Here is a 26,926-nt window from a genome sequence, read left to right as displayed (position 1 = left end):
AAACAAAGGTGTTGGATTTTAGAAATGCTGACTTTGCAAAAATGGGGCGATGTTTAAGTGATTCATTGGCGGACTGGAGGAACTTGGAAGGAGTGCAGGAGAGGTGGGAAAAACTGAAAAGTGCAATACTAAGGGCAACTGATCTTTGTATCAAAAGGGTTAGGAAAAGCACCAGGAAAAGGAAGCCAGTGTGGTTCACAAAAGAAGTAGCAACTAGTGTGAAAGCAAAAAAAAAAAAAAAAAGGCTTTAAGGGAATACAAACAGACTCAAAATAATAATGACAAAGAGGTGTATCTTGACAGACGGAAGGATGCTAAGAAAGTGATCAGACGTGCAAAGGCAGAAGCTGAGGAGAAAATGGCCCAGTCAGTAGATAAAGGGGGCAAAACTTTTTTTAAGTATATAAATGAAAGGAGAAAATCAAATGAAGGAATAATAAGTCTTAAGACAGAGTGAGAATTTGGTGGAGGGAGACAAGGCAATAGCAGATCACCTAAATAATTATTTTTGCTCAGTATTTACTACAGAAGAAGGGATGGGGCCACAGTTAAGTTGCAAGGACATTCATAAATATAAGGTAGATGAAACTACATTTATAATTATACGTGTGAGCGCACATATGATTAGAATATATGGTTAATTAGGCTGCTGGTTTAATAAAAAGAATCTTTTATTTCTTAAAAACAGACTAAATAGACATTACCAATATTAAAAGAACATCACAATGGAAATCGCAAAGTGAAAATATGCATATATCCCCGCTATGGCCAATTGGACTTTAAGCAATTAGTATTTTGCATGCATGCCAATAGATTTAATGGTTAGTTATAACAAGACACAGTCCTTAAACACAGTCTTAATCGATAGAACTGTTTTCTCCCTCCAGGGAGTTTTTATTAATAGTGTTGGTATTTGGTTAAGGATTGATTATGCCGAAGAACCAAACGTCCCTTAATACGTATTGATGGCACAGTCCGTTAGTGTATAACAGCTTTCCTCAGATAGTATTGTGTGGTACCAGCTTGCACTGGTCAAGGATGTGATGCTGATAGATTAAATAATCAGTTAGTCCCCCGTCGTGACACTCATATGGGCAATGCTTACCCTCCCACTCTGTGGCGGTTCTCGTGTCTGTGGCTGGGCTATATCACACTGGAGGCATGTAACTTTGTCCAACTGAGCGGTGGCATGCTCGAGGCGTGTGGTATAGCAGGGAGCGCTCGGCCGCGTACCGCGCCTTCCGGGTTGGGCGGAGCTTCCGGCTTCTGATGCGCTCCCAACCCGGAAGCCACGGTACGCGGCCGAGCGCTCCCTGCTATACCACACGCCTCGAGCGTGCCACCGTGCCACCGCTCAGCTGGACAAAGTTACATGCCTCCAGTGTGATATAGCCCAGCCGCAGACACGAGAACCGCCGCAGAGTGGCGGTGTTAGCATTGCCCACATGAGTGTCACGACGGGGGACTAACTGATTATTTAATCTATCAGCATCACATCCTTGACCAGTGCAAGCTGGTACCATACAATACTATCTGACACACATGTCTTTTTTGCGTAAAGTGATGGGGAACCCCAATTAGTGCACCACATCCCCTCGCATGGCTCGCTTTGCTCGCCATGCTTTGGGCAATGTTACCGTTCCCAATCTTAGTCCACGTGGATCGTAAAGTATGGCAAGGTTCCACAAAAGAAAAAAAATTGAAAAACTCATGGCGACCATTTTCATGTGTCGAACATGCGTCCATGTCGACCATGTCAATGTCGACCAATAGTGGTCAACCTAATGACTGTCGACCATAACATGGTCGACCATCTAAACGGATACCCTTGGTTGCATAGGGAGAGGAATGAGTAGCAGGAAAAAAGAAGTGATAATGCCACTGTATAGGTCATTGGTACGGCCTCATCTGGAATACTGTGTCCAGTTCTGGAGACCATATCTCCAGAAGGATATAAATACATTAGAGAGTGTACAAAGAAGGGCAACTAAAATGGTGCATGGCCTACATCACAAAACTTACCCAGAAAGGCTGAAAGATCTTAACATGTATAGTTTTGGAGCAGAGAAGGGAAAGGGAGGACATGATAGAAACTTTCAAATATACCAAAGGTTTTAACAAAGTCCAGGATGGAAACATTCTTCAAAGGAAGAGAAGTATTAGAACTTGAGGACATACACTGAAACTGGAGGGAGGCAGGTTCAGGGGAAATTAAAGGAAAAATTACTTCACAGAAAGGGTAGTGGATAAGTGGAATAGTCTCCCATCAGAGGTGGTAGAGACTAAGACTGAAGAGCAATTTAAACATGTTTGGGATAGGCATATGAATATCCTTACAAAGAATTAACAAAGAATTAAGTTTCAAAAAGGGTTGAGATTACCTAAAGAATAAAAAAGGGGCAGACTAGATGGGCCAAGTGGTTCTTATCTGCCATCAAATTCTATGTTTCTATGTGACAGGGACATGATGTGAGGAGGGGAGTGGTGACAGCAGAATGCCACAGACTGGGAGTTATATAACCTGTGCAGTTTAGAACCCTGTTCCTCCCACTATATAATAGGAGTGGAGTGATGTGTTAGCAAGGACAGAGCAGCATGTACCAGGAGCAGTGACATGATGTGAGGAGGGGAATGGCAGCAGCAGGAAGACACAGACTGAGAGGACTATATAATGGAAGGAGCAAGATGCCCATCAGCAGAGAATATATCGGGGGGTGAGTGATGTTAGTGTATGGGACAGTCTCACACCTAATAATGGTGCTGTGCTTCTGGAGCAGATTGTAGTGTCATACATACAGTTCCTCTGCATGAAACAAACTTCTTACATAGTCTTTTTCATCCTAGGCAGGTCTTGCAAATATATTGTAATTGCACAATGTAGACTTGTTATTATTCTTATCATTGACGGAATGGGCAGCGGACAAACAGGAGTTAAATTAAACAGAGCTATATATATTCTGCAAAATATATACACACCTAAAAGCAAACACAGAGCTTACACTCTATTTGGAAGCGTGTACAGGTGTACTGAGAGAAGCCGTGAGTATAGCTCATACTGGACATTGGGACCATTTCTAGGGTGTACTAGTGTGGGCGATGGGAAGGTGGGTGTGCAGGTTCATTAGTGTCAGTAGTACAGGTGGGAGTAAGGTAAGTGTGAGGGGACATTGGGAGTGGGTAGTTTAGGTATGAGGGGCACAAGAAGGGATCAGAGTAGGGTGAGCGTAGACAGATGTAAATTGGAGAGTCTTGTTGGGCGTGATGGGGAATTTCCCAAGTGTGCAGCAGCAGGTGAGGCTGACACCTGAGAGGAGAAGCAGGTGAGAGGCAGAGCACCTTGCTGTGACATCTGAGATGTGTCAGGCGGAGGCGCTGAAGGTATGCTCAGGGTGAGGACACGGAGAGTTGGCTTCAGGTATCAAAGTAAACACATTAGCATGTGCTTGGACGGGATAGAGGTTCCACATTGAATTGTATATTTGGGTTCCTTAAAATGGGGTGTGGTTCATAGGGTCGACAGTGTCTAGGTCGACCACTATTGGTCAACAGTAACTAAGTCGACACCCAAAATAGGTCGACATGGCAAAAGGTCGACATGAGGTTTTTGAGAGAGAAATTGTGTTGTTTTCTTCGTAGAGTGACTAGCAACCCCAATGAGTGCACAGTGTCCCCTCGCGTGGATTTCTTCGCTCGCCATGCTTCGGGCAAGGTGCCTCACTCCGCTACCGCTGCGCTCTGCACAGATCACCGTTCCCAATTGTAGTCTACGTGGATCGTAAAGTATGAAAAAGTAAAAAAAAATGGAATAACAAATATCGTGAAAAACTCATGTCGACCTAGAGACCATGTCGACCTAATGCATGTTGACCAATAGTGGCCGACCTGGAGACTGGATACCCTTAAAATGATTGTCATTATTAAGATGCCCACTCTGGAATGTAGTTTAGTGAATGATTTCAGAGATCATTATGAGAGAGAACCATAATATGTGATTAGAAAAGAATCCGTTGCAGAACTGGAATAGTTAGTCATTGTTATTATGTGTGAACTGCCACACACACATTTGCTGAAGTGCACTGTGATAATAGTGATTGGGGCTGTGTAATACTGCCACACCTCTATAGGAAGCACACAATGTAGACTCACAGGGAGGGATGGAGGTAGAAGCGATGCTGCAGAATATGATTGGGGCACTGCTCTCTGTCATGTCATATCACTGGGAAGCACATCTGCTGTATCACAGGTAATGACCCTCAGACACAGCTACACATAAGGTGCGGCTTATACTGAGTTCAGGCTAGTTTATGTTGGCTCTAATTGTTCTAATAACATGGCTGTATGCATGCAAATAGTAATTAGTCTTCTGAATTTACAATCTGCTGTTATGTGTGTGTCGTTGTTGTAGTGATAAAGGGAGCATTATGTGGGGAACATGGGCTCCTCCTGTATGGCCGCCATGCACTGGAGCAGCTACAGAAATCATCGGCTTTTATAACCTCAGGTTACGGCAGTGCGGACGGTGTAGTGGTTAGCATTACTGCCTCGCAGCACTGAGGTCATGGGTTCATTTCCCACCATGGCCCTAACTGTGTGGAGTTTGTATGTTCTCCCTGTACTTGCGTGGGTTTCCTCCGGGTACTCCGGTTTCCTCCCACAATCCAAAACTATACTGGTAGGTTAATTGGCTCCCAACACAAATTAACCCTAGCGTGAATGTGTCTGTGTGTACATGTGGTAGGGAATATAGATTGTAAGCTCCACTGGGGCAGGGACTGATGTGAATGGCTGAATACTCTCTGTACAGCTCTGGAATATGTGTGCACTATATAAATAACTGGTAATATAGAAATAAATTAGTATTTAATTTAAGTGTGAAGCTTATGTATATGTGGAAGTTATATTGGACGAGTTGCATGCTGGTGCAGGTCCGCGATTGGCTTGTATGTTATTAGAAGTGTTCTGTACAGAAATATAGGGAAGCACTTGATATACAGCGCCAGGTTACCGACAGCTATTCTCCCTCTTGGGGTATCCACGACACCCCTGGAGGGAGAATAAATAGCGCGGTGTGGCGAGCCCGCAAGGGGCTCTTTTCGTGCTCACCCCGATGCTGGCATTCCGGCAGTCAGAATCCCGATGCCGGGATCCCGACAGCCGACGAGTCCTACTACACCCAGAAATATATAATATACAGATTTGTATTTTTAGCTAGCCATTTCATAAAACATCTAATTTCAGCATTTGGCCTATACACTAGAGGACATACGTATCAGTCATCTTGTCCTCACCTTCTGATAAATATTATCATGTGATAAGGGAATCCCGATACTTACACTGCTGACAGATGGTGAGTATTGCAGATAGGTAGTAGGGAGAGGGCTAGGCTGCAGGAGGGACAGCTATGGTTAGGCTGTGGGAGGGCTGGGTTAGGGGTAGGGTTACTGGCCACATTCTGCAACCTATAGACTGATTGAAATGTCTACCTTTAGGGCAATACTTGAACAGCCTATACACATAAGAGAAATGTTAATTAGTTCTTAAGGTGGGTACACACTAGTAGATATATATGCAGATCAATTGATCTGCAGATATATCTATGTACGGATCGGGCTGTGTGCTGTGCATACACACTGCCCGATCCGTCGGGGGACTGACGTCATGAACTGGGCGGGCGGGCGTGAGCCCGCCCAGTTCACCTGTCAATCACCGCCGGCCGCCGCAGCATGTGTACGGGCGGTCGGACGACCGCCCCGTACACACACAGCGACGCGCCAATATATCGGTAGATATATTGGCCGTCGGCTGTGCTGCGCGGCCGACGCGATACGTCTGTGAACGACGGAGTTCACAGACGTATCGGCCGTACACACTGGCCGACGGTCCCGCGATATATCGGCCGTTCAAGAGAACGGCCGATATATCGAGCAGTGTGTACGGGCCTTTACAAATGGGGCACACTCTCCGTCCTTGTTGCTACAATGTTAGTTATGTATATCTGTAAAGTTGTGTCCGGGATCCCGACCGCTGGCATACATACAGCTGGGTGAGCGCAAGTGAGCCCCTTGCAGGCTGTCTGCGCTCGCCATGCTATTTATTTTCCCTCCAGGGGGGTCGTGGACCCCCAAGAGAGAGAAAAGTTGTCTGTATGCCGGCGCTGGTATACTGTGCGCCGGGATCCCAACAGCCGGCAATCTGAAGACCACCCCTCTGTAACATTGCTGCAATATGTTTCTTCCCTGCACATGGCGATGCAGAACCCTTGTGCACCTTTTTATATAATGCATAATAACCTAATCATGGAGAAGGTGTGCACTGTAGTGTCTGAGCATCCTGTGTGAGTGTCACCGGATTGTACATAAACCTCTGTTTTTCTCTCTCTAGGTGTATCTTATTCTTGGGATTCATAATATCCATCCTTTACATCTGCAAAGTGGGACTGGACGCGGAGACGTGTGACCCCCGAGCTGTGACCCCCAACCACATAAAGGTTGGATACTATTCGTGTTGTGATCCACTACATTTTACTCATTGTTCAGTGTTTCATCTGTGTCCTGCCAGAAAGGGATATTATTTGCAAAAGTGTGTGCATATTGTATGTCTGCGGAGTTATGTGTGCATATATGTATGTATAGGTGTGTGTGCATATTGTATGTCTGCGGAGTTATGTGTGCATATATGTATGTATATGTGTGTGTGCATATTGTATGTCTGCAGAGTTATGTGTGCATATATGTATGTATATGTGTGTGTGCATATTGTATGTCTGTGGAGTTATGTGTGCATATATGTATGTATATGTGTGTGTGCATATTGTATGTCTTTCGCTACAGAATTTAAAGGATAATAGCAATCTTTGTCAGGCCGTACCTCTGGGCTTCCCTGGATTGATGCTGTGAAAATGCTGGCGCTGAGGAGAATAATCCGCCTCCTTCTCTGCCCCTTCCCACCTGTGATGCTGCCCGGCTCAGTGCTGTAAATGCTGGGATGACAGGCCAAGCGCCGCCCGCTGTATGTTAAATATGTTCGTTTTGCAGGATGATTCTCTGTCAAAGGGCCCTAGGTCTCCTTGCTTAGCTTAGAAACTAAAATCTGCCTCTGCCCCCACCCGTGGGTGCCTCTGCCCCCACCCGTGGGTGCCTCTGCCCCCACCCGTGGGTGCCTCTGCCCCCACCCGTGGGTGCCTCTGCCCCCACCCGTGGTTGCCTCTGCCCCCACCCGTGGTTGCCTCTGCCCCCACCCGCGGGTGCCTCTGGCCCCACCCGCGGGTGCCTCTGGCCCCACCCGCGGGTGCCTCTGCCCCCACCCGCGGGTGCCCCTGCCCCCACCCGTAGGTGCCTCTGTGTAAATTGCTTCAGGTATTCCAGAATTATGCCCAAAAACTATGGATTCTTACATCTCTTCCCCTCCATTCCCACCCCTATGGGTGCTAGGGGTGTCTCAAAACCCTCTTCCCACTTTTTTGTAAAAAATTTTTGCCAAATTGCAATGGGCCCTACACATTATCAATTGGCCGCCGTGGTGCCCGACGGGCGACCCGGGGGGGGATGGGGGAATTACGGGGAAAGTGACGTTTCTTCACTCCCCCATTACCCGGCTTCATAGCCCTGTATGCTAATATGGATGAGGTTTTCCGCATTGGCATGTAAATATAAGCGACCCGGCACTAACGATGAACGAGCGTGGGGCTGCGCATCGTTGAACGATATGAACGAGTTCTCGAGAATGTTCATATCGTTCAGTTAGATCTATAAGTGTGTAGGGTCCATAAGTCATATGTGTACCAAGTTTGGTGTAAATTGCTCCAGGCATTCCAGAGTTATGCAGAAACATACACACACATACACACACAGATCCGTTTCTATATATATGGATAATCGTGCAGCTATTCTGATACATATTCTGCGCTACAAGTTTACCGATATAGGGACAGCTACAAGATAATTTTGCCACGTCCACAGTTGATTTTCTGTGGAGTAAGAGGAGATTACAGAAACCCTCCCAACACAGGCATGGAGCTGTTAAATTTCAAATCATCATGAAGTAGCAGAAGAAGCACAATCCTGTTCTAACAGTACGAAGGTCAGAACTGTTCTGTTCAGGAAATCATTCCAGTTTTGTTCTGTACGCACTACACGCTACCATATTTCTGTGAATGCCATCCCTTAGCTTAAGTCACTGTCTTGGAGAATTAGCCCAGAGCCAAGTAAGGTGTCTGTAAAAGCTTACAGTGCAGTATCACACTATAGTGACCAAGAATGGATAGTTTACTTGTGAATTAATATCTTGCAGAGTAGCTGGGTGTTATCGTTTTGTTATCCTCCAGACACCTCCCTGAGCTGAGAATGATGCAGTAAGTAGAACCCTAGGAGACTGTGCTATGTGTAACAGTAACTGCTTTGTTGTTATGCCATATATAATTAAGACCTTAGCGTTCAGTCTCCTGGGATCTGCAGACTAGGCACAATAGAGGCACTGAGGTTGGGAAAGAAAGAGAAATGCACATTGGCGTGAACTTATCCGTCGCCCGTCTAAATATAGCGCTGGGACTGTTGGTACATTTCGGAAGTGCCTCAACTTCTAGACAACAGCTGAAATCAGATCTGTGTTCTCAAGTGATAAATACAGCTCTCCATTTACATAAGGACCCATATTAATTTACCAGATGAATAATTGCTGTTTTCAGGAATAGTGTACAGCTTTACCTGGAATTAGAACGTCAAGAGGAAGTCGAGCTGCTGTTTGATAGTAATATATAGCAAAGGCTGTAAGATTCTGAGCAGAATAATAGCTGGTTCTAATTGTGAAGCGTAACGGAATATGCTGCGCTATATAAGAAACTGTTAAGAAATAAATGGTCTGTTTATCCTTAGCTAACGTGTGTCCGTCACACACCCTTCAGCAGCAGGTTTCCATGTCAGGCAAGAGGCACTTTTGCATCTGAATAGGCATGTAAGGAAGGCTGGGAGGCTTATAGCAGTCTGCAGTGTTTGGATTTGTTGATTTTTTTTTCCCTAGGGGGTGGGGCCAGAGATGTCACAGCAGCTCAACTCACCCTCCACTTTAGAGCATAATCAGAGACTGTGTATTTTCTAGAGTCAGGTTACACGAAAAATCCCATTGCTGGGTTAGTGGCCCTACATGTTTGCACTTATTTTTTAAATGACATGAATAGCATAGGGTCATTCCGTGTGAAATCAGCACAATTTTTGTTAACATTTTACCTCACCAGCTCAGATTTTGTTCAGAATTGGTATACTGAGAGTAGATATGTAGTCTAAGAAAAATACAAAAATGTATTTAAATATCTCATGCCGTTCCCAAATTATGGCTACGTAAAGTTTTAAAAAATCGCACAACCACCATATTTTCAAATCACCATAGCAGCTCTCCTAATTAAGTTAGAGAGGTGCGAGTGGTGTCATTTTACTGTGTTTATTACGCTCTTTCCTGATATACAACACAGTACAACACAGTAGGCTTTGTGAGGGGGGGAAAAAATATCTAATTCAAACTGAATTTTTTTTTTTTTTGATCTCTGGTCACTCACCAATCTCTCTCTCTCCCTGTCACCTGGTCACTTGGCAATCTCTCTCTGTCCCCTAGTCACTCAGCAATCTCTCTCTCTGTCCCCTGGTCACTCCCCAATCTCTCTCTCTCCCTGTCCCCTGGTCACTTGGCAATCTCTCTCTGTCCCCTGGTCACTTGGCAATCTCTCTCTGTCCCCTAGTCACTCGGCAATCTCTCTCTCTGTCCCCTGGTCACTCGGCAATCTCTCTCTCTGTCCCCTGGTCACTCTGCAATCTCTCTCTGTTCCCTGGTCACTCGGCAATCTCTCTCTCTGTTCCCTGGTCACTCGGCAATCTCTCTCTCTCTGTCCCCTGGCCACTCCCCAATCTCTCTCTCTCTCTCTCTCTCTCTGTCCCCCATGTCACTCGGAAATCTCTCTCTCTGTCCCCTGGTCACTCACCAATCTCTCTCTCTCTGTCCCCTGGTCACTCTGCAATCTTTCTGTCCCCTGGTCACTCTGCAATCTTTCTGTCCCCTGGTCACTCTGCAATCTCTCTCTCTGTCCCCCGGTCACTCTGCAATCTCTCTCTCTCTCTCTGTCCCCCGGTCACTCGACAATCTCTCTCTCTGTCTCCCGGTCACTCTGCAATCTCTCTGTCTCCCGATCACTCGGCTATCTCTCTGTTCCCCGGTCACTCGGCAATCTCTCTCTCTGTCCCCCGGTCACTTGGCAATATCTCTCTCTGTCCCCTGGTCACTCACCAATCTCTCTGTCCCCTGGTCACTCGGCAATCTCTCTCTCTGTCCTGGTCACTCACCAATCTCTCTATCTCTGTCCCCTGGTCACTCTGCAATCTTTCTGTCCCCTGGTCACTCTGCAATCTCTCTCTCTGTCCCCCGGTCACTCTGCAATCTCTCTCTCTCTCTCTCTGTCCCCCGGTCACTCGACAATCTCTCTCTCTGTCTCCCGGTCACTCTGCAATCTCTCTGTCTCCCGATCACTCGGCTATCTCTCTGTTCCCCGGTCACTCGGCAATCTCTCTCTCTGTCCCCCGGTCACTTGGCAATATCTCTCTCTGTCCCCTGGTCACTCACCAATCTCTCTGTCCCCTGGTCACTCGGCAATCTCTCTCTCTGTCCTGGTCACTCACCAATCTCTCTATCTCTGTCCCCTGGTCACTCTGCAATCTTTCTGTCCCCTGGTCACTCTGCAATCTTTCTGTCCCCTGGTCACTCTGCAATCTCTCTCTCTGTCCCCCGGTCACTCTGCAATCTCTCTCTCTCTCTCTGTCCCCCGGTCACTCGACAATCTCTCTCTCTGTCTCCCGGTCACTCTGCAATCTCTCTGTCTCCCGATCACTCGGCTATCTCTCTGTTCCCCGGTCACTCGGCAATCTCTCTCTCTGTCCCCCGGTCACTTGGCAATATCTCTCTCTGTCCCCTGGTCACTCACCAATCTCTCTCTCTCTCTCTCTGTCCCCTGGTCACTCGGCAATCTCTCTCTCTGTCCTGGTCACTCACCAATCTCTCTATCTCTGTCCCCTGGTCACTCTGCAATCTTTCTGTCCCCTGGTCACTCTGCAATCTTTCTGTCCCCTGGTCACTCTGCAATCTTTCTGTCCCCCGGTCACTCTGCAATCTCTCTCTCTGTTCCCCGGTCACTCTGCAATCTCTCTCTCTCTCTCTGTCCCCCGGTCACTCGACAATCTCTCTCTCTGTCTCTATCCCCCGGTCACTCGGCAATCTCTCTCTCTCTCTCTCTGTCCCCCAGTCACTCGGCAATCTCTCTCTCTCTCTGTCCCCCAGTCACTCGGCAATCTCTCTCTCTCTCTCTGTCCCCCGGTCACTCGACAATCTCTCTCTCTGTCCCCCGGTCACTCGACAATCTCTCTCTCTGTCCCCCGGTCACTCGACAATCTCTCTCTCTGTCCCCCGGTCACTCGACAATCTCTCTCTCTGTCTCCCGGTCACTCGACAATCTCTCTCTCTGTCTCCCGGTCACTCGACAATCTCTCTCTCTGTCTCCCGGTCACTATGCAATCTCTCTCTCTCCCGATCACTCGGCTATCTCTCTGTTCCCCGGTCACTCGGCAATCTCTCTCTCTGTCCCCCGGTCACTCGGCAATATCTCTCTCTCTCTGTCCCCCGGTCACTTGGCAATCTCTCTCTCTCTGTCACTCGGCAGTCTCTCTCTCTGTCACTCGGCAGTCTCTCTCTCTCTGTCACTCGGCAGTCTCTCTCTCTCTTTGTCCCCCGGTCACTCGGCAGTCTCTCTCTGTCCCCCGGTCACTTGGCAATCTCTCTCTCTCTGTCCCCCGGTCACTCGGCAATCTCTCTCTCTCTGTCCCCCGGTCACTCGGCAATCTCTCTCTCTCTCTGTCCCCCGGTCACTCGGCAATCTCTCTCTCTCTCTCTCTCTCTGTCCCCCGGTCACTCGGCAATCTCTCTCTCTCTGTCCCCCGGTCACTCGGCAATCTCTCTCTCTCTCTCTCTCTGTCCCCCGGTCACTCGGCAATCTCTCTCTCTCTCTCTCTCTGTCCCCCGGTCACTCTGCAATCTCTCTCTCTCTCTGTCCCCCGGTCACTCGGCAATCTCTCTCTCTCTCTGTCCCCCAGTCACTCGGCAATCTCTCTCTCTCTCTCTCTCTCTGTCCCCCGGTCACTCGGCAATCTCTCTTTCTCTTACGTCCTAGAGGATGCTGGGGACTCCAAAAGGACCATGGGGGTATAGACGGGATCCGCAGTAGCTTGGGCACACTAAAAAGACTTAAAACTGGGTGATAACTGGCTCCTCCCTATATGCCCCTCCTCCAGACCTCAGTTAGACTTTGTGCCCAATAGTGACTGGATGCACACTAGGGGAGCTCTACTGAGTTTCTCTAGAAAAAGACTTTTGTTAGGTTTTTTATTTTCAGGGAGCCCTGCTGGCTGCAGGCTCCCTGCAGCGTGGGAGTGAGGGGAGAGAAGCAGGACCTACTTCTGTGAGTTTCAAGGCTCTGCTTCTCGGCTACTGGACACCATTAGCTCCAGAGGGTTCGATCACTTGATGCGCCTAGCTGCTTGTTCCTGGAGCCACGCCGTCACCCCCTCACAGAAGGCAGAAGTCGGGTGAGTATGAGAAGATTAGAAGACTTCAGGACGGCAGAAGACTTCAGTGACGGAATGTAAAGCACAGCGGTGACGCTGTGCTCCATGCTCCCACACACATATCACCAACGGTTGTCACTGGGTGCAGGGCGCTGGGGAGGGTGGCGCCCTGGGAGGCATGTTACTGAAGTTTTGTAAGGGCGGCATATGATTGTGGGTGCCGAGGCACCTTTTACAGAACCCCGCCGGCATTTTACATGAGTTTGAATTTGGCGGGCCGAAGCCGCCGGGAAGGGGGCGGAGCTTCGGTCCGCGGCTCACACGCGCCATTTTCTCCCTGCACCAGACGGAGGGAGAGACGCTGCCGGGACCTCCACGCTGATTTCAAGTAAAGGGGGCATCTCCAGAGGGGAGCCGCAGTGGGGTACCAGTCTTTTTGATAATAAGGCAGCGCTGGGTACATATATTCGTGTACCAATATACAGGCGCTGGGGTGTGTGAGCTGGCATACTCCCCCTGTCTCCTCTTCTGGGCTGCATTGTGGGCCTGTCACCTTGCTGGGACGGTTCTGTGTGTGTTGGTACTACGTGTCGACGTGTCGGAGCCTGAATGTTATTCACCATAGGAGGTTATGGGAGGTGGGGATGCGGGGCTAGATGTAGCACTATCGACGCAGCCGACTCCTGATTTACTAGCACTACTTAATACAATAAATTCCAATGTAGCTTCTTTATCTAAGAGGTTAGATAAGTCTGAGTCACAGACGCAGGTGTGGAAAAAGTCCATGGAGGAGGCTTTATCTCAGGTACAGACCCCATCCGGGTCCCATAAGAGGCCTTTTACTCAGGTGGGGGATACGGATACCGACACGGACTCTGATTCCGAGGTCGATTTCACTGAGGCTGCGTTACATCCACGATTAATTAAGAGTATTCAGTACATGATTGTGGCTATAAAAGGATGTTTTGCAAATTTCTGATGAACCTGCGGTACAGGAAACAAGGATTTGCTTGTTCAAGGGAAAGAAACCTGAGGTGAAGTTTCCCCCCTCTCATGAAATGAATACTCTTTGTGAAAAGGCTTGGGAGTCGCCGGATAAGAAATGGCAGATTCCCAAGAGGATTTATATGGCGTATCCTTTCCCCTCTGATGACAGGGAAAAATGGGAGACATCTCCAACTGTTGATAAAGCTCTATCCCGTTTGTCTAAGAAGGTGGCGCTTCCGTCTCCTGACACGGCAGCTCTCAAGGATCCGGCGGATCGCAAGTTGGAGACGTGTCTGAAGTCCATTTTCGCTAATACGGGTGCATTGCTCAGACCTGCTGTGGCGTCGGTATGGGTGAGTAGTGCTATCGCTAAATGGGCTGAGAATTTAGCTAGTGACATGGATACTCTTGATAAAGATAATGTCCTTCTAACTCTCGGTTATATTAAGGACGCTGCGGATTACCTAAAGGACGCTGCAAGGGACGTCTGTCTCTTGGGATCAAGGACCAATGCCATGTCGATATCTGCCAGGAGGGCCTTGTGGATCCATCAATGGAATGCTGATGCCGACTCCAAGAGGTCTATGGAAGCTCTACCCTTTAAAGGTACTGTCTAGTTTGGGGACGGCCTGGCGGACCTAGTCTCGACCGCGACTGCGGGTAAGTCCTCTTTTCTTCCTTATGTTCCCACACAACAGAAAAAGGCACCACATCAACAAATGCAGTCCTTTCGTCACAATAAATACAGGCGTGGGAAAGGTTCGTCTTTCCTCGCCTCAAAGGGTAGAGGACAGGGAAGAAAACTTCCTGCAGCCTCAGACGCACAGGACCAGAAGTCCTCCCCGGCTGCTACCAAGTCCACCGCATGACGCTGGGGCTTCCCTGGGGGAGTCCGGATCGGTGGGGGGCCGTCTTCAGGTATTCAGCCAGGTCTGGATTCAATCAGACCTGGATCCTTGGGTGTTAGAAATCGTGTCTCAAGGATACAAACTGGAGTTTCAGGAGATGCCCCCTCACCGGTTCTTCATTTCGGCATTACCAGTGGTTCTTCCGGACAGGGAGGTGGTCCGGGCGGCGATTCAAAAATTGTGTCTACAGAAGGTCATTGTTCTCGTCCCAACGGGGGGAGGGGTTTTAATCGAGCCTCTTTGTGGTACCGAAACCGGACGGTTCGGTCAGACCAATTCTAAATCTAAAATCCCTCAATCCATACTTGAAAGTCTTCAAGTTCAAGATGGAATCCCTTCGAGCGGTGATTGCCAGCCTGGAGGGGGGGTTTATGGCGTCAGTCGACATAAAGGATGCCTACTTACATGTGCCGATATATCCTCCACATCAGGCTTTCTTCAGGTTTGCGATACATGATTCTCATTACCAATTTCAGACGTTGCCATTTGGGCTTTCCACGGCTCCGAGGATTTTCACCAAGGTCATGGCAGAAATGATGGTTCTTCTTCGCAAACAAGGGGTTTCAATTATCCCGTTCTTGGACGATCTCCTGATAAAGGCGAGGTCCAAGGAACGGTTGCTGAGAAGTGTAGAGTTGTCACTATCGGTTCTGCGACAGCACGGTTTGGTGCTCAATTTGCCGAAATCCCAGTTGATTCCGACCACTCGGCTTCCTTTTCTGGGCATGTTCTGGACACGGAGTTACAGAAGGTATTCCTTCCAGAAGAAAAGGCTCGGGAACTGCAGACGATGGTCAGAGAACTTCTGAAGCCGACGAGTGTGTCGTTCCATTATTGTACTCTGGTTTTTGGGAAGATGGTTGCGGCGTACGAAGCCATTCCATTTGGCAGATTTCATGCCCGCGTGTTTCAGTGGGACTTGCTGAGCAAATGGTCCAGATCTCATCTACACATTCACCGGAAGATAAGTCTATCTCCCAGAGCCAGAATTTCTCTCCTGTGGTGGCTACAAGCTCATCACCTCCTGGGGGGACGCCGATTCGGTATCCAGGATTGGGTACTTCTGACGACAGATGCAAGTCTCCGGGGCTGGGGCGCACTCACCCAAGGAAGAAACTTCCAGGGAAAATGGTCGCTCCAGGAAGCCTGTCTCCACATAAATATTCTCGAGTTAAGAGACATTTACAACGGCCTGCTTCAAGCAAGAAGTCTTCTTCAGGATCGACCGGTCCTGGTACAGTCAGACAACATCACAGCGGTGGCCCATATAAACCGGCAAGGCGGAACGAGGAGCAGAGCGGCAATGGCGGAGTCCACAAAGATCCTTCGCTGGGCGGAACAACACGTCAGTGCACTGTCAGCAGTTTTCCTACCGGGGGTGGACAACTGGGAAGCGGATTTCCTCAGCAGACACGACCTCCATCCGGGAGAGTGGGCTCTGCACCAAGAGGTATTTGCAGAAGTGACAAGACGCTGGGGAATTCCGTTGATAGACATGATGGCGTCTCGGCTCAACAAGAAGCTCCCGAGGTATTGTTCCAGGTCAAGGGACCCACAAGCCACTGCAGTGGATGCCCTGGTGTCTCCGTGGGTCTTCCAGACGGTGTATGTGTTCCCTCCACTTCCTCTCATTCCAAAGGTGCTGGGGATCATTCGTCGAGCAAGGGTTCAGGCGATTCTCGTCGTTCCAGACTGGCCAAGAAGGGCCTGGTACCCGGATCTTCAGGACTTGCTGGTGGAAGATCCTTGGCCGCTTCCTCTAAGAGAGGATCTGTTGTTGCAGGGTCCATGCGTGTTTCCAGACTTACCGCGGCTACGTTTGACGGCATGGAGGTTGAGCGCCAGATCTTAGCTCGTAAGGGTATTTCCAGGGAAGTCATTCCAACTCTCATTAAGGCTAGGAAAGAGGTTACGGCGAAACACTATCACCGTATCTGGAGGAAGTATGTTTCCTGGTGTGAGCTTAAAAAGGCTCCTGCGGAGGATTTTAACTTGGGTCGTTTTCTCCACTTTTTACAGGCGGGCGTAGATGCAGGCCTGAAATTGGGTTCCATCAAAGTGCAAATTTCGGCTTTGTCTATTTTCTTTCAAAAAGGGTTAGCTGCCGTCCCAGAGGTTCAGACCTTTGTGAAGGGTGTAATGCATATCAATCCACCGTTTGTAACTCCTGTAGCTCCTTGGTACCTCAATGTCGTCTTACGGTTTCTCATGTCTTCCTGGTTTGAACCTTTGCGTAAGGTTGAGTTGAAATTTCTCACTTGGAAGGTCGTTAAGCTTTTGCCGCTGGCATCTGCCAGGCGAGTGTCGGAATTGGCCCGTACTTGATTTTTCATTCGGATAGGGCGGAATTGAGGACTCGTCAGTAATTTCTACCGAAGGTGGTTTCTTCATTTCACATTAACCAACCTATTGTGGTTCCGGTAGCTACGGAAGAGGTGGCGATTCCAAAATCTCTGGATGTTGTAAGAGCGTTAAAAGTATATGTTTCTAGGACAGCTGTTACTAGAAAAACTGAAGCGTTGTTTGTTTTGTATGCGGCCAACAAGATTGGTCATCCCGCTTCAAAACAGACTATTGCACGCTGGATTTGTAGTACGATCCAGCAGGCTCATTTTTCGGTAGGACTGCCGGTGCCGAAATCGGTTGAAAACCATTCTACCAGGAAAGTGGGCTCATCTTGGGCGGCTGCCCGAGGTGTCTCGGCGCTACAGCTTTGCCGAGCAGCTACTTGGTCGGGTTCGACACTTTTGCTAAGTTCTGTAAGTTTGACACCCTGGCCGATGAGGACCTGGCGTTTGCTCAGTCGGTGCTGCACAGTCGTCCGCACTCTCCCGCCCGTTCTGGAGCTTTGGTCTAATACCCATGGTCCTTTTGGAGTCCCCAGCATCCTCTAGGACGTAAGAGAAAACAGGATTTTGGTACTCACCGTTAAATCCTTTTCTCCTAGTCCGTAGAGGATGCTGGGCGCCCGTCCCAGTGCGGACTATTACTTGCAGTGTGTTTTCTTACTGGTTAAGTTAGTTTGTACACGAGTTGTGTATTGGTTTGTTGCAGCTGGTTGCTGGAGTTTTATGCATACTGTTATCTGTTTATGGTGTGGGCTGGTAGTTTGGTAGCCCTTAGTTAAAACAAAAATCTTTCCTTGTACTGTCCGTCTCTCCTGGGCACAGTTCCTATAACTGAGGTCTGGAGGAGGGGCATAGAGGGAGGAGCCAGTTCACACCCAGTTTTAAGTCTTTTTAGTGTGCCCAAGCTCCTGCAGATCCCGTCTATACCCCCATGGTCCTTTTGGAGTCCCCAGCATCCTCTACGGACTAGGAGAAAAGGATTTTAATGGCGAGTACCAAAATCCTGTTTTCTGTACCCTGGTCACTCGGCAATCTCTCTGTCCCCTGGTCACTCTACAATCAATCTCTCTCTCTCCCCCCTGGTCACTCAGCAATCTCTCCCCCCCCCCCCCCCTGGTCACTCGGCAATCTCTCTCCCCCCCCCCCCCCCCTGGTCACTCGGCAATCTCTCTCTCTCTCTCTGTCCCCCGGTCACTCTGCAATCTCTCTCTCTCTGTCCCCCGGTCACTCAGCAATCTCTCTCTGTCCCCCGGTCACTCGGCAATCTATCACAGTGTGTGACCCCCAAGCTCCCAGTTAATCTCTGTCTGTTGCTTGCAGCTGTGGAGACAGGAACCCATTGCTTCCCTGTGGCTGTTTGTATCTTCCTTCTTTTCTTACATGCAGTACTGTAACTGGGGGCAACATTTTTTTAATCCCCAAGAGAAATATAGTATAGAGAAGAATTCCCCCACTGACACCTGTGCATTGCTGTGATGCCATGCTCCCATAGATGGATCCATTTTGTCAAAAAGAATAAAAGATAATATCTGATGAATTCACACTCACACCCAAATTCCTGTTATGCGACAAATACAGTATGTTACACAGATGGAGGGACAGAGAGAGATTGCTGAGTGATCGGGAGGACAAGAAAGAGACTGCTTAGTGACTGGGCAACAGAGAAAAAGATTGCTTAGTGAATGGGGGCAGAGAAAGACTGCTTGGTACCCAAGACAAGAAACGGAGATTGTGAGAGACCGGGGGACTGAGAGAGAGAGATTGCTGAGTGACCAGGGGACAGAGAGAGAGATTGCTGAGTGACTGAGGGGGACAGAGAGAGAGAGATTGCTGAGTGACCAGGGGACAGAGAGAGAGAGAGATTGCTGAGTGACTGAGGGGGACAGAGAGAGAGAGATTGCTGAGTGACTGAGGGGGGAAGAGAGAGAGAGAGAGATTGCTGAGTGACTGAGGGGGACAGAGAGATTGCTGAGTGACTGAGGGGGACAGAGAGATTGCTGAGTGACTGAGGGGGACAGAGAGATTGCTGAGTGACTGAGGGGGACAGAGAGATTGCTGAGTGACTGAGGGGGACAGAGAGATTGCTGAGTGACTGAGGGGGACAGTGAGAGAGAGATTGCTGAGTGACGGGGGGACAGGTAGAGCGGAAGACACAGCCCATAAGAGAGAGAGAGATTGTTAGAGACCCGGGTGCTCAGACAGCGAGAGAGTGCTGTGTGACCTGCGGGACAAAGAGAGGTAATGCTGAATGATTAGGGGTAAGAGAGTTCTGGAAATAAAATCCCAGGCAATGCCAGCTGGCACAGCAGCGACTACTGTAGGTCATAATTATGAAGTATTGAAGCTGCATATTCTGGAAGTCCATATTTGGCAATGCATAGGTCACAAGTTGTTATACAGCACTAGTGCAGCAGATGTTAGAGAGACGCATATTACAGGGTGAGACTGCCAGTTGGAGGCACTACTTTCAGTCTATGGGGTAGATAGTAGTGCTGTTGCTTGCCAACCAGTCAGATGCTAGCGATCATTTATCTAGTACGTTATTAAAAAAAATCAAAGCTGGAATCTTGTTGCTCCTGGCAACACCACCACTCTTTTTTTTTTTTATTTTAGAAGTATTAGTAAACCGCCTTCCTTACATTCTCATTTGAGCCTCTAAATGATTGGACAGTACTGTCCGTTTATTTTACTATGTAAAGGCAGAAACTCAGACATGGAGCAGCACGTGCAGTGTCCGTGCCCCCTGTCCCCTGACTTCCCTTCACACATTATTTGTCTGAAAGCGCTGAGTGAGCAGCAGAGCCGTGTTTGTAAATATATTTGCTACTGCTTTACTTGCGTAACACGGTGTATAGTTACAGCCGGCCTGGCCCTGCCAGATGGCGGACTCAGGACACTGCCAGAGAAACTGCCCTCTGCAATAAATATTGATTCAAGGGTTAGATGGACTTTACTCCAAGTGAGCCTACAGAATGCCCACTTTCCAGCATAATGGGGTATATTTACTAAGATGGGAGTTCTATTTCAGATGGGATGTTGCCCATAGCAACCAATCAGCTTCTACTTCTCATTTATCTAGAACCATCTAGAAGATAATACCTGAAATCTGATTGGTTGCTATGGCCAACATCCCATTTTAAATAGAACTCCCATCTTAGTAAATTTACCCCCGGGTAGATAGATTGTTGGGAGGGGCTGGCAAAGACCCGGCGGTCTTGGTGCACGTTGGCACCAATGACAAAGTTAGCGGAAGGTGGGATGTCCTTAAGAAAGACTATAGGGACTTAGGAAAGAAACTGAAGGCAAGGACATCTAAGGTAATATTCTCGGAATTATTACCCGTGCCACGCGCTAGTCCAGGGAGGCAGAGGGAGATTAGGGAGGTAAATGTGTGGCTTAGGGATTGGTGCAGGAAAGAGGGGTTTGTGTTCCTGGAACACTGGGCGGACTTCTCAGTCAGACGCCATCTCTTTTGTCATGACGGATTGCACCTGACTGAGGAGGGGGCAGCGGTGCTGGGGGGAAGGATGGTTAGAAGGTTGGAGGAGATTTTAAACTAGGAGCCTGGGGGGAGGGTTTAGCTAGAAACTACGGGTCATGCAGTGAGAATAGTGGGGATGGCGGAAGTAAACGAAATGGGGGAGAAGTTGGGGGGAGGGTAAGAGCAGGCGGTAAGGTTACTAACATGGGTACTAAAAGGGATTTTACCAAAGCACTAACCAATGACGATTACAGGTCATCCTTGCTACATAAGGTGAAAGATGTCCCTAACGCAAGGGAAAATACTTATCTTAGTTGTATGTATGTAAACGCCAGAAGCATTACTGGTAAGAAGGGTGAACTAGAAATACTTGCAGCAAGCAAACAGTATGATATTATAGGCATTACTGAAACTTGGTGGGACGAATCTCATGATTGGACAGTCAATCTAGAGGGCTATACACTGTTTAGGAGAGACAGACTAAATAAAAAGGGTGGAGGGGTGTGTCTGTACGTAAAGCCGTTTTTAAAACCTAATATATGGGAAGATATTCAGGAGGGGACTGTAGACACTGTTGAGACATTATGGGTAGAAATTGCATGCGGGGAAAAAGGAATAAAAAAGTTAGTATTGGGTGTATGCTATAGGCCGCCTGGTATCAACGCATCTGATGATGAATTGTTACTAAAGCAAATTGAAAGAGCAGCAGGAGTAGGAGACATAGGGGTATATGCAATTGCGGTCGAATTCGCGGCAATTTTCGCCGTTTTTTAATTCGACTCAATTCGACAGGTGAATCCCGGAAGGTGGCTTCCGGAATTCACCATATTCAATGAAAAACGGATTCGCCAGAGTCGCGGGCGAAAATCGGCCGATTTGGCGGATTTTGCCGCGATTTTAAAAAACGGTAAAAAAACGTGAAAAACCCGAAAAAAAAATGGCATGGGGTCCCCCCTCCAAAGCATAACCAGCCTCGGGCTCATCGAGCTGGTCCTGGTTCTAAAAATGCAGGGGGAAAATTGGCCAGGGATCCCCCGTATTTTTAAAACCAGCACCGGGCTCTGCGCCTGGTGCTGGTGCCAAAAATACGGGGGACAAAAAGAGTAGGGGTCCCCCGTATTTTTAACACCAGCATCGGGCTCCACTAGCTGGACAGATAATGCCACAGCCGGGGGTCACTTTTATGCCGTGCCCTGCGGCCGTGGCATTAAATATCCAACTAGTCACCCCTGGCCGGGGTACCCTGGGGGAGTGGGGACCCCTTCAATCAAGGGGTCCCCCCCCCCAGCCACCCAAGGGCCAGGGGTGAAGCCCGAGGCTGTCCCCCCCCATCCAATGGGCTGCGGATGGGGGGGCTGATAGCCTTTTGTGATAATAAAAAGATATTGTTTTTTCCAGCAGTACTACAAGTCCCAGCAAGCCTCCCCCGCAAGCTGGTACTTGGAGAACCACAAGTACCAGCATGCGGGAGAAAAACGGGTCCGCTGGTACCTGTAGTACTACTGGGAAAAAAATACCCAAATAAAAACAGGACACACACACCTTGATAGTAAAACTTTATTACACACTACCGACACACACATACTTACCTATGTTGACACGCCGACTGCCACGGTCTCCGACGATCCGAGGGTACCTGTGAAAAAATTATACTCACCTTCCAGCGTCCAGAGATAAATCCACGTCCAGAGAGTAAAATCCACGTACTTGTTTAAAAAAAAAAACACGCAAAAACCCGCTCCATACCGGACTAGAAAGGGGTCCAATGTTTTCACATCAGACCCCTTTCTCCCGAATGCCGGGACATCACGTGACTCCTGTCACTGACGTCCCTTCAGCCAATCAGGAAGCGCTACTTCCGTGGCGCTCACCTGATTGGCTGTGCGCTGTCTGTACTGTGACAGCACATCGCAAAGCCGCTCCATTACTTTCAATGGTGGGAACTTAGCGGCTAGCGGTGGGGTCACCCGCCGGTCAGCCGCTGACCGGCGGGTGACCTTACCGCTAGCCGCTAAGTTCCCACCATTGAAAGTAATGGAGCGGCTTTGCGATGTGCTGTCACAGTACAGACAGCGCACAGCCAATCAGGTGAGCGCAACGAAGTTGCGCTTCCTGATTGGCTTAGAGACCTTTCTGTGACAGCTGTCACTGACAGGTCTCATTCGTGGAAAGGTGTCCCATGTGTCAGCATGGGACCCCTTTCAGTCCGGCATGGAGCGGGTGTTCGGTTTGTTTTTTTGCCAAGTACGTGGATTTATCTCTGGACCATGGCTGGGGTGAGTATATTGATCTTTTCTTTTCAGGTATCTGTGGATTCTACATGGAGAAGAGGACCGATGTCGGCGTGTGAACATAGGTAAGTATGTGTGTGTCGACGTATGAAATAAAGTTTTACTGTCGACGGTGTGTGTGTCCTGTTTTTATTTGGGTATTTTTTTCCCAGTAGTACTACAGGTACCAGCGGGCCCGTTTTTCTCCCGCATGCTGGTACTTGTGGTTCTCCAAGTACCAGCTTGCGGGGGAGGCTTGCTGGGACTTGTAGTACTACTGGGAAAAACAATATCTTTTTATTATCACAAAAGGCTATCAGCCCCCCCATCCGCAGCCCATTGGATGGGGGGGGACAGCCTCGGGCTTCACCCCTGGCCCTTGGGTGGCTGGGGGGGGGGACCCCTTGATTGAAGGGGTCCCCACTCCCCCAGGGTACCCCGGCCAGGGGTGACTAGTTGGATATTTAATGCCACGGCCGCAGGGCACGGCATAAAAGTGACCCCCGGCTGTGGCATTATCTGTCCAGCTAGTGGAGCCCGATGCTGGTGTTAAAAATACAGGGGACCCCTACTCTTTTTGTCCCCCGTATTTTTGGCACCAGCACCAGGCGCAGAGCCCGGTGCTGGTTTTAAAAATACGGGGGATCCCCTGTCAATTTTTTCCCCGCATTTTTAGAACCAGGACCAGCTCGAAGAGCCCGAGGCTGGTTATGCTTTGGAGGGGGGACCGCACGCCATTTTTTTTTATGATTTCACCGTTCCAGCATAAAAAAATAAAATAAAAATAAATAATATTTTAAAAAATATATAAATAATATTTGTGCCTCCAAAAATAAAAAAAAAGTACCTAATCCCTTCTAATATAAATAGATCTGCTATTCCCCCCCCCAAAAAACACAAAAAAAAACATGTTTAAAATTTTTTTATTTGTTTTCACCCTCCAAAGTGTGGCGGATTGAAAATGACGAATTTGCTGTCTAAAAGCACTGCTGTCGAATTTCCAAACTTGAATTGAATATGCTTTGGTCGAATTGCAGCACTTGTATCATTGCAGAAAAGTCGAATTTGCAAAAAGTCGAATTTCGAAAGTCCGTTTTTTGGTCGGAAAGCACTGAATTGCATAGGCGATTTTTTTTTTTGGTCGAAAATGACCCGAAATTCGACAATTTCGGGAATTCGACCGCAATTGCATATACCCCATAGTAGTTGTCAGAACTCTGATTTAGTATGTCCCCGGAGGGGGCACTAGTGGGTCAGTGTAGGAGTGCTAGAGGACACTGGGAAACGGACAAAAAGTTCTGCGCTTGATATTTATTTTCACACAGGGATAACCGATGACAGGAACAATGAATAATAACTTAATCCGATAAATGAATATTTCAAAAGTCACTGGTAACAAATAAGCAATGAAGATGAACTTGAAACTTGATATAAATGATAAGGAATAATGAAATCAGATGCAGCAAACAAAACTCTGGTATATAACGAATAGCCATCAAAGCACACAGTCTCTGTAGAAGCATACATCTTTAAGCCAAGCAAGGCCCTAGCAGGAGACAGTCCCAACACAGCAAGATGTTAAGTGCTAAAGGCAATGCACAGTGTGGAATGCTGGTAATTAGGTGAAGAGGCAGAGAACACACCTGAGGAAAGTCTCTACTGCAGATTGGTGTAGCAGACTGTGGCTGGAGTTTGTAGCAAACTGGAACAATGAAGACTGGAGACTGGAACACAGGAACAGGGAAACAACTTGGAGATGCCAGAAATAGGAGATTGCTGGAAACAAAGAATTGAAGACTGGAACCTGGAACTGGAAACTGGAACGGAACTGGAACTGCTGGGACCTGTAGTTCCACAGGTCCAATACATGGGTATCTCTGCAGACAGATGACTGCAAACAGGAGACGCCTGTTCACAGAATGTGACGTGTTGTCCAAGGCTGGAACCTGAAACTGGAACGGAACTGGAACTGCTGGGACCTGTAGTTCCACAGGTCCAATACACAGGGGTATCACTGCAGACAGAGGACTGCAAACAGGAGACGCCTGTTCACAGAATGTGACATGTTGTCCAAGGCTGGAACCTGAAACTGGAACGGAACTGGAACTGCTGGGACCTGTAGTTCTACAGGTCCAATACACAGGGGTATCTCTGCAGACAGAGGACTGCAAACAGGAGACTTTTTTTTTTTATTAAACCATTTAGGTTAGTAAACATAGTCATCTACAATACAGATTTAGACAGTAAACAAATCATCAGCATGAATTTTTTTGAAAAACAACAATTATTATTATTAAAAAAAAACACCTGTTCATAATCAAAAAACAATATACAACTTAACACATACCCACAATATTAGGCTATCAATCTTCGTTAACATATCTAACCACATGCCTCCATTTCTTAACTTTCCAAACTCCCTCAGCATCAAGCTCTTTTCTTCCTTTCCTATCTCTCAGATAATAGACATAACTTACCCAATACCATTCTAACACACTCATTCACAGACCAGCACTCACTCCTAAACACACACAGATTCCTTGCATTCCACAAAACTTCCATCACACAGCTCATGATCAACCACAAAAGTCTCTCTTTTCCTCTATCACATGCTCCCATACCAAATAATGCCACCTTCCATCCAATATACCTAACACCAGTAATCTCTCTACACAAGCCACCCAAACACTTCCATACATCATTTGCAAAACCACAATTCCACATTACATGCATCACTGTTTCAGTATTATAACAATTGTCTCTCGGACAGACATCTGAAGCTACCAAGTCTCTTTTTTTCATAAACACTCTCACTGGCAACCCCTCATGCATACACAACCATACAATCTCCTTTTGTGTATTTGACATGCCATACGAACATAGCCTCTTCCATATAATCACAGCTTCACTTGAGCGCATATAATTGATATTACAAACTATCTCTCTATCTTTTATAACTTTCATAACCTTCTTTCTGTCTTTAAACCCACTTAAAGAAATATTCAAAAGATCTTTCTTTTTAATGAAAACTTCAATTACATTGTACCACCACGGACTGCTAAACGCCACAGGTACCTTCAGGTCCCTTTTGATCCACCCTAAACCATACCAAGTCCACCCAGCCATATATCTCACCATACAGGCAGTTTTACTCCCCTTCCCCATTAACTCTACTATAACACGAATATAATTAACATACAAAAAGATTTCAATATCAGGGAAATCCAACCCACCCTTCTCTCTTGTCTTTATCAACACTTCACGTTTCAAACGTTCCATCTTCCCACCCCAAACAAACATGAAAAGAACTCTGTTTATTTTCTTGATCTCCAGCACAGACGGAGGAAAAACACATGCCAGAAACAATAAAATAGGTAACACCACACTTTTAATCACCAACACTTTCCCAAACACTGTCATCTGTCTCCTCTTCCAAAAATCCACCTTCTTCTGTACCCTCTTACTACATTCTTCCCAACTCACACTCCCTTTCAAATCATCCTCAAACACCACACCTAATATTTTAATCCCTTCACTCACGCTCATAATCCCTTCCACACTGCAACTTTCATCCCCAAAGCACTTCAATTTTGTTTTACACCAATTAACTTTAAATGCAGAAGCACTGCAAAAGAAACTAACCAGTAATTTAACTCTTCTCAATTCTGCAACACTCTTACTCACAACCGCAACATCATCCATATACCCCAATACTTTCACCATCCTACCTCCACTACCTGGTACCAACACCCCCCCTACAACTTTATCTCTCCTAATCATCTGTAATAATGGTTCAATAACACAAATAAACAAAATAGCTGACAATGGACATCCTTGTCGTACTCCTGACCTAATCACTACATTCTTACTTATATTCCCATTCACCAAAAACTTACTCACAACAGAATCATATAACCCCCTCACACATCTTACAAATTCCACCGGGAACCCCATACGTACCAATACTTTAAACATAAAATTGTGAGACACGCGGTCATACGCTTTATCAAAATCTAAAGCTAATAACATACATACTCTCTTCCTTTCTCTGCAGTCACCCAACACATCTCTCAGCAAAATCAGATTATCTGTTATCCTTCTACCAGGCACACCACACACTTGATCATCACCCACCACCTGATCCACCACATCCCGCATCCTATTTGCCAATATTTTTGCCAGAATTTTATAATCTGAATTTAAAAGCGTAATAGGTCTCCAATTTTCTAACAAACCCCTATCACCTTTTTTATGCACTAACACCACAATACCTTCTTTCATACTATCACATAATCTTGCATTTCCAAACATAAAAGCACACAAATCACACACATCCTTC

General features: G+C 47.5%; 1 protein-coding gene across 2 annotated transcripts in view; it reads left to right on the top strand.

Annotated features, from left to right (window-relative positions):
• Positions 1–26,926, top strand: part of LOC134929234 (lactosylceramide alpha-2,3-sialyltransferase-like) — a 140,611-nt gene that overhangs the window by 53,472 nt on the left and 60,213 nt on the right. For both annotated transcript variants that reach the window (XM_063924972.1, XM_063924975.1), the window contains exon 2: positions 6,382–6,487. In XM_063924972.1, coding sequence (XP_063781042.1) covers positions 6,382–6,487 — 106 coding nt within the window. The remainder of the gene's footprint in view (positions 1–6,381; positions 6,488–26,926) is intronic.

Source organism: Pseudophryne corroboree, chromosome 1 (genome assembly GCF_028390025.1).
Source record: "Pseudophryne corroboree isolate aPseCor3 chromosome 1, aPseCor3.hap2, whole genome shotgun sequence".
Classification (NCBI taxonomy): domain Eukaryota; kingdom Metazoa; phylum Chordata; class Amphibia; order Anura; family Myobatrachidae; genus Pseudophryne; species Pseudophryne corroboree.
Note: the sequence above shows the minus strand (reverse complement) of the source record. Positions and strands in the feature narration are given on the sequence as shown.